Source organism: Pteropus alecto, unplaced genomic scaffold (genome assembly GCF_000325575.1).
Source record: "Pteropus alecto unplaced genomic scaffold, ASM32557v1 scaffold21, whole genome shotgun sequence".
NCBI classification, from domain to species: domain Eukaryota; kingdom Metazoa; phylum Chordata; class Mammalia; order Chiroptera; family Pteropodidae; genus Pteropus; species Pteropus alecto.
Window position 1 is genome coordinate 30,773,419 of NW_006436282.1, and position 8,720 is coordinate 30,782,138.

Genomic DNA, 8,720 nt, shown 5'->3' on the forward strand with positions numbered 1-8,720 from the left:
TGTAGGTGGCGTTAATTTTCGGTCTGATTCGTAAGGATGAGCGTCTCGCACACGTACTGGCTGCTCGATCTCCCTTTTCCGTGAGCTGCCTTTCTCAGACTTTGGCCTTTCTAAAAAGTTGCGATGTTCCTTTTTATTTAATGTTAACTTCTCCTGTGTCAGTTATTTACACACAGTCTTTAAGACTGGGGCTCGAATTTTTGTTGTTGTCATATAAAAATTATTTTCCAATGTTGTTGAATTCATCCTTTTTCTCCTGAGTGTCTATATGACCTGTGCATATTTAAGAGACTCTTTTCATGCCTCAAAAGACTGAAGTTTATCTGAATTTCTTGTTAAAGTGTGGCGCTGCCTTCTCGCCTGTGGGTTTCTCGTCTACCTGGGGTTTATTTTGGGGTGTGGTGTGAAGAAGAAATCTGTTTTTTCCCACCAGCTCCTCGTTCCCCTCTGGCCACGTATCAAGTTTCCGTCCAGGTCTGTTGCTAGCTCTCTCCCCGTGGCACTGGTTTATTTATCTGCTCCTGCCCAGCACCCCGTTGCCATAATTGCTTCCTTCACTGTTACAGAAGGAAACGGGTCAATTCTCCGTAGCCCATCAACCTTTTTCACTTTTTAGACCATTTTAAAAACCAGTCACACGATGTTATAAAAACATTAATGGGAATAAAGTAGAATAATAAAAAGCATTGTATAAGTCAGTCACCAAATCGAATGAATGCTTTTGTATTTCTCGTGTTTCCTTCCAACTTCGAACGCATATGAACAGACAAACTTTCATCGGGTTGATGTAATCGTAGCATCGATAATATTTGATTTGGATTTATTTTTACCTGATGGTTTATCAAGAGCATTTCACTATTTGCTAAATGCACTCTAATTATTTTAATGTGGAGCTCTTCAGTCTTAAGGACAACTCCAAGGACAAGTCCATATTTCATCACAGGACCTTAGAAGGTGGCAATCGGCCCGTTCCTTCTCCGCCTCACGAAAGATGCATTTAGCTGAGATTGGCCTGTGCTGTTTGCATCTATGAGAGCAGAGAAAAACTGTGGTATTTTTTTTCTTAATTCATTTAACATAAAGAAAAACTTACTTTCTGTGGTAACGTCCAGGTCTGCCCTGTCCGTTTGCGTGAAGAATGCACACACCAAGCTCCACCTCTGAAACTAAGCAGACATTTGTGACTCTGTGCCTGGGGACACTCGCCTAAGAGTCACCACTTGGTTTGCTGGAGTTACCGCCTGATGTAAAATCTTGCTAATTTCTATCTAAATACGCTAGTTCGTGTTGTCTGTGGCCGTGGCAAGGATGTGATGGAGGCTGACACTTTATCCAAATGGGGGGCCGGACGTGCTTTTCCGCCCTTGTGTCTGGGGTGCTGCTGAATTTGAGTAGCATGGTGGGGGGGTTGGCTCTGGAACCCGTCAGGCCCACAAGGGAATCCCGCCTCCACTAGCTAACTAGCTGTCTGGTCCCCGAGAGCCCCCCGAACTGTGCCAAGCCTTGCGTTCTGCTTATGCGTGTACTGGTGAGACCTCCCACCCATCGGAAGGGCCGTGAGCCTGTGACTGCCCAGTGCATAGGACACAGTACACATCCCGCAACTGTCAAGGAGGGTCCGCTGTCCAAATCACGATGGTCAGTTTGGGAAACAGCACACTCAGTGGCGTGAGCAGACTGCATTCCGGACGCGCTCCGCGGGCCTGTCCACAGCGTGCGGTGCTGAGCCAGGCCGCCGGGGAGCCGCAGGGGCGGGCAGGGCTGCGGACTGCGGGAGCTGTCCAGCACGGCCGGAGCGGAGCTGCGAGCTCAGGCCGGCCGGATGGAGCGGGCCGACTGCACGCCTCCCGACTGGCCGACGGTTGGGTTCAGAGAGCCCACGCGACGGGGGTGGCAGCCCAGGATCAAGCGGAAATCGTGTGGGAGCGGAACCAGCCACGGCCTCAGAGCCGCGGCCTCGACCCGGGCCCTGGACGGGAGACCTGCCCCGGAGCTTCCACGGGCCCCGAGTTCAGGGAGCGGCAGCAGTCGAGAGAGGCAGCCACGAGGGACACGTTCGTGACATCCCGCCCAGCGGCCCGCTCCGCCCGTGACGGCCTGACTCGCCCTGCGCCCCGAAGCGCGTGCACGGGGAACCCTGTGAGGCCTCCTGAGGGAACACTGCTCTCAGTGCCCACCGCTGCCCCCTGGACCCAGCCTCCCGGCTCCGCCCTGCGCGGTGCCAGTGCTTGGTTCCTACAGTGAACGCTGAGAAGGCCGTTACGCTCCCACGAGACCCGTGCTTACTGCCTGGCCAGCGGGGACAGTCCTGGCCACTCCATCCTCTGAATGCCAGGCCCTAGAGACTTAGGCAAAGCAGAGGCTGCCCTTTGCCGTGGCCGGCAAAGCTGAGCCTCTCCAGGTGGGGAGTGGGTTCTGATAGGTGTGCACCTGTCCCCAGCAGTCTCAGACACCTCAGCTTGAAGAAACACCACTATGTGGCCAGAACCCAGCAAAACGGGGGTTGTCATGGTTTCCAACATGACCTGAGTGCCCAGGACTGTCACCACCGCTCTGTCCTCGGGTCTTCATTGAGTGCTTGCTGTGGGCGACAGTGTAAGACCCTTTGTGACCTTAGGTTGTGAGGTCTCCAGAGCTAAGCTTCAGTTTGCTTGGGTGTTTCTCCTTTCTCTGCGCCCTGCAGGTCACACAATCCTGTGGCCGTCTCTGTCTAGGATGGCCTGGGGTGCCACGTTGGCAGATTGGAGACAGGCACTGCCTCCCCCGGAGCTGCCGCTTAGCCGAAAGCATCCTTTTCACCTGCTCAGCCCAGCGGCAGGTTCCCCGCTCCCGTCCGTGCCGCTGGCTCACAGGCTCTGGCTGGGCCCTGTCTAAGGCTCTCGGAGCCGAGATTTGGGCCGGCTCAAGAATAAATACCCGTCTTCTAAAAAGAACAAGGCCGAATGCTTGCTAATGACTGGAATACGTGAAATCCGTCTGGGGCGCCATGATCTGAAAATGGTATATTTTCTATCAAGTCTTCGATTGGATCCGATTCTATCGTTTCACCGCAAAGTAAGTCTGTGCCCCCGACTCAGTCTCAACCCCGTAAGTGGGACATCAAGTTCCCAGAGTCACTCCCTACGCATAGTGCCACAGTAATAAGCGCCTCAGGGAATAATTCAGCCCAGAGGCGCACCGACAACAGAAATGGCGTGTGGTGACGGACCCCCTCATTGTGGGGACACTGGGAGTGGCCTTCTGCACAGCTCTGCCTTGGGCAGGAGGGTTGTCGCTCACACCCGCGACTGCTTGCAGCTCTCTTCCCAGACGTGCCTTTCCCTTGTGTGTGAGGGGTGAAGCGCCCGCGGTCAGACTGCCCGCGCTCGTATCTGCCCGTTGCTGGTGACCGCGTGCCTGTGGCCAGTCCCTTGACCTCTCGTTTCAATGTCCTTGTCAGTGCAATCAAGATACGCAGGGCCTCCCGCTTAGACGAGAGCCTGGCACACTGCCAGCCTTCAGGACGTGAGAGCTGGTGTTATTATTGCCGTTGGTGTTGTTATTTACAACTGCCTGAGGAGGGGTAGAAACGCGATTTGGTGGGAAATCCTTAGAACCCGTAGCTCTGATCGCCGGCCTCTTGAAACTACTTCCAAGATCTTTGCTTGAGAAGAAACGGTTTGCGCTTATACACTCACGCATACACGTCTGTCTGTGGGTAGATGGGGAGGAAGACAGCTCTGTTGCCACCTGCCTCTCTGGGGGGTGCAGTGGAACTTGCATGATCTCTAAGCCCTTGAACCCTGAGGCAAGCTCGCTGTGACCGGGCAGCTCACCTGTCTGTGTGTAAACGTGTCGAACCCTCGGTTCCCGGGTCCCTGTAGGGGACTCCGCTCTGCAGGAACATGCCATGCAGGGCGGATGAGGGAAATCGGGTAAGTGGGTTTCGGGCTGTTTCTGAGCAGTAGGGCCTGACCGAAATCGCATACAGAACCACAGAAGACAGGTGTGTCACTTCTCCAGGTGAGTGGTGCCTCCCTGGATCGCCCGCTGCCCTCGCCCCTCCACCTGGCAAGCCCTAAAGTTCCTTCTCGGCCCCACATGTCAGTGAGCGTTGGACGCCATGGCTGGAGGAGTGAGCGGCTGTGCTGGTACCTGCAGGGTTTATGGTTTCGCATCATTTTACGGGACTGACAAGGCACGGGTCACTGGCAGAGGGGCCAGGAAAAGGCTCGGCCCTGGCTTTGCACCTGATCACACCGACCGAGGACTTTGTAGCCACAGGAACCGTGACCCAGGAAGCATTTAGAAACATTTTATACCACCCAGAACCCTGGAACTTTGTAATTAGAGGAACCCGGTGGCCACAGGAGCACGTGGACACATTGAACGCCTTCTAAAACCCGGAAACTTTGTAACTACTTCTACAAAAGAGCGTGTAAATAACGTTTAAGACCCCAAAGAACTACACGCCTCAGGACGCTTGGCACCGGCCGCGTTAGGCTACTGGGCACTTGCCAAGTGGTTGGCTGGAAGAAAGGTGTGCTTTAAGTGTAAAACAAGCTCCGAATGTGGCCTGAAAGGGATAGTTCTACATTAATTAAATGTAGAGAAGGCGAAAATAATCTGGGCTAAATAAAGCATAAAATTAAATAAAATTAAGGTTCAATAAGGCATTTAATTAAAATTAGTCTTGGCTACTTCTTTTCATCTTGGTAAATGTGACCACAGGAAGGTTTAACAGTGCACATGCTGCTCATATCACGTTTCTGTTGGTCACTGCTGTTTAGAATCCCGAGGCTTCGTGAAGTAGGAGCGTCGGCAATGGATTGGGGAAGGTGAGCGCGTGTGGCTGTCATCGGCTGTGTGTTTTCCCAGGCTTCTTGCCTTTCATTTGTCAAGTAATTGTTTGGAAATCTTACGGGTCGCTTTGGTTGTCCCCAGCAAATAAAATCGAGGGACCTCTTTTCTCTCCCCGACTCTTTCACCCCCATGACTCTGCCATTGAATAAGCTGTTTGAGAAACTCTTTAGCTCCTTCAGATAGAGAACTGACCCCCTGGGCTGCAGTCAGGCCACGCACTTTGTTTCTTTCTCATGTAAAACAACAACAACAAACAATAACAACAACGAAAGCGCCCATTTTCGGGTACTCATGGGACCCAGCTGCCCCTCGCTCTTGTTTGCAGCGAGTGGTGAAGTGAGCGGTGAAGTGAGCAGGCTGCACCCCTGGGGAACGCGCCCCGCCCCTCCCGCACCCCCCAGGGAGCAGCCCGCCAGGCGGTCCCGCCTCCCTCCGAGACAGACTCTGGTTCGAGGCTCGCCAGTGCTGCCCTTGGTCCCTCGTGTTTGACGCAGCGGTGGCTCGAACGTCATCGTGTTCTCTGCAGTCACAGCTGCATGCGAGGAACCCTCCTGGCACCCCCATTCCACGCGTGCGGCCCGGTATTGCCACGTCTGTGCTGTGCGTGCCCTTTCTCTTCCTGGTCGGAAGCCACAACTGTCAGCCGCGTATCTCAGGACGGGGCGTGTGCCGGAGGCAGGGGGTGGGGCTGGTGCCCAGGAGAGGGGCTGCTGTGCACGGTCACTTTAAGCTCACAAGGGACGGCCGCTTCTCGCCAACTCTGAGCTCCTCGGGGACAGGGACGTGGGGCGCTGCTGCTGCACCCACGGCAGGCCGCCGTCCCGCCCAGGTGGAGAGGGACAGTTAGGGTCTGTGAGTAACCCCGGGCGGGGGGCAGTCGATGGTGGCGGGTGACGGAGGAGACCCAGGTGTCGCTGCCTCTCTCCTTCCCGAGATTTTATGTCATAAAGCAAAACAGGGGCCGCGTTATCTATTTCGATAAATCATTGAAAGGGAGACTAAGGAACGAAAGTTCGTACCAAGGTAAAGCGATGTCTCTGCTTCTCCGTGGAACGTCCCCAGGGCTTTGCAGGTGGATCCGCGGCCACCGCGTCTTCACCAGCTCTCAATGTTTTCTCCTCCCTTTCCACGCGTGTAAAATGATAGCATCAGTGGAATTTTTAATCTTAAGTTTGTTTTTAGTTCTTACGAAAATCCTGCTCTCGTCGCGGAGTGATGCGATTTTGCATCCTTCGAAGTAAAGGCGAATACTTTGAAGTGAAAGTCTAGACATGATTTCGTGTAGCTGGACTTTAAACATCTTCCACTAAGAACGAGCACTTCAAAACTGCTGTTTCTCGTTTCAAATGCCACTTTATATAGCGTTGTCCAGTTTTTCCTGCCATATACTTTCTTCGATATTTGAATTAAATGTATTTGGGCAATCACGTTCCATGAAGGAGAAAAAGGCAACTTTAGTGCGATGCATTGAAATAATTAAAGTCTAAGGCAAAAGCAATAGGAAAGACAGTCTGTGCTGCCTACGGCCCTTATTAATTGGTCCACGTGCGCACACCTCTCCAGCCCGCCCCTTGGTCTGGCTCGTCAGAGGGCATTAGCTGAGACTAACCTGGCAGCCACTTCCTGGCTCCCACAGGGACACGGTTCCAAGTCAGAACGACTCATTTATCAGAATACAAACTCTGCCACGTGAGGCTTGTGCGAAGCGTGTCTCACGCCTCGTTATCTGGGCCCCGTTCGCAGTGACGGAAATTGGTCCTCCGTTTTAGCAGGCAGTGGAGAAAGCCTGGCCGTTCCCTGAGACACGGTTGCCGTGACACGTCCCTGTCCCCTGCACCGCGAGACCAGAGTGACGCGCGCCCTTGCAGAGACGGTTTTCAGACCGCTTCGGCGGCACCTGTCCCATGGATCCTGTTGTCCCAGTGACACAAATAACGCAAGATCAGCTCTCGAGGGCGGGTGGCCTGCCCTCTTCCTGGAGGCCCGGGTGGCAGCGGCCACGTCGGACCCCAGACACCAGACTCAACAGCCATGTGGCCTTGGGCAGCCTGTCGGTGTCTCGACACGGCGCTTCTGATGTGGGAAAAGGCAGTAACACTGTGAGCCTTACAGACGGCTGCGGAGAAGGACAATAAGATCATCTGTGCCCACGAGCTCAGTTTGGAGCCCGGCACAGGTGGGCCGCACGGGTCCCGGGGGCGGCCGGGGCCTGCGCTGACAGGCGCTGCCTCCCGTGGGGCCCCGAGGAGGTCCCTGCGGAGGGCCGGTGTGATGGTTGCTACCATCGTCACGTCCTCTCAAAGCGAGCAGGAAGCGTGGCTCTGCGGGCGGCATACGTGGGCCCTCCTAGCCCCGTTCCCTCCATCACCCACCCAGGGCGAGAATTAACCCAAAGTCAAAGCATGGAAAAGGGCATAGGGCCATACGTCACTCTGCTGGGGTGAGCACAGACAGAGGCCGTGAGCGTGGCAACCCCTCCGTGATGCAGCTCGAAGCCTCCGTCACGGGGCCCCGTGGGACCTGGGGAAGGCTCCCCGTAGGGCAGAGCAATGGCCGTGCAGGGCCAGGGGGCGAGACAGCCCAGCCCTGGCCACCAGGTGTGTTTGCAAGCTTGCATCCAGCTGGCCTGATCCCTTATTACCTGCCGTCCCGAGGGACGTGGCAGGTGCAGGTGAGCTCGGCAGAGATAAGCAGGCACCTCCTGCTGCCACGCCGGCTCGTCCTTGTGCGGCAGCTGGTGCTGGGCAGGGAAGCTTAGACTTCGGACTGCAGAGGGGCGGGGCGGGTGTGCTCGAGGCGTCGCTGATCTTCCTGGTCCCCAGCCCATACACGCGGGCAGCGCACACCACACCCATGTGCGCACACCACACGCACGCGCACACACACACACGCACGCGCACGCACACACACACGCACGCGCTCACACACACACACACACACGTGCCGTCTGTGTCTCGGGCAACAGAGGTCCAGTGAGTATGGAACAGCACAAATCTGAAGATGAGCTTAACCTCCCTCAGATATTTCTAGAAAGAAGTACATTAAATAAGCAAAAAGAGGAATGAATGCTCTTGCTTTCTTTTTGGTCGGTCCTAGAACAGAAAAACCTGTTGCAGCCTCCGGTGGTGACAGAGACCTGTGTATTACTGGAGAGTTCCAGCGGACCCTGGCCGAACTTGACGAAGACCTGGAAGGTAAGCCCGACCCCCTACGGTTGGACGTCCTACTGTGCGCAGAGGACTCTGAAGGCTACTTTTTCCGACCACGTTTTGTATAACGAGTGCAGAAGGTACAGATAATCTCAGTCGACAACCAGGGAATCTTCCGGACAGAGGCATGTGGTTCAAATAAACTAGAAATTAGGTGTCGGCATAGAGTTCTGTTTTTAAGCGGAGGGCATCAGCAGGTCATCGGCCTCAGTACGTCGTCTGGAGACATCGTGGCCCCGGCCAGCTGCCCCTCTGCTGAGTGCCGAGGGCTGGGGGTCCGCCTGGGGACACACAAATGACACGCTGAGCTGATGCATGGGAATAAGTCACGCGGGAGGAACCGCGGGCGGGCGAGAGGCCGGGAGTGGACGGTGGGCGCCGACCGTGACGCGTGCTCGTGCTTGTTCGCAGAGATGGAAGAGAGGTACGAGACAGACACCAGCTCCCTGAGCAGCTCCATCGATGGCGCGTCTAGTTCCTGCATGCGAGATGCCACCGTCCCCGAGAGCGACGCGGACGCAATCCCAGTGACGTTCATCGGGGACGTCTCAGAGGACCCTGTGCAGCCGGCGTCACTCCCCAACAGAAACAACAACGCGGGGTCCTCAGACAGGGCAGGCACCGCCAGCAGGCCGGCCCGCGAGTCGCCAGCCCCGGCCGGGCGTGGCC

The 8,720-nt window shown here is 55.5% G+C and overlaps 1 protein-coding gene across 1 annotated transcript in view; it reads left to right on the plus strand.

Annotated features, from left to right (window-relative positions):
- COBL (cordon-bleu WH2 repeat protein) overlaps window positions 1-8,720 on the plus strand; it is a 91,984-nt gene that overhangs the window by 75,555 nt on the left and 7,709 nt on the right. Inside the window, 2 exon segments of the mRNA XM_025046872.1 lie at window positions 7,939-8,036; window positions 8,463-8,713. Coding sequence (XP_024902640.1) covers window positions 7,939-8,036; window positions 8,463-8,713 — 349 coding nt within the window.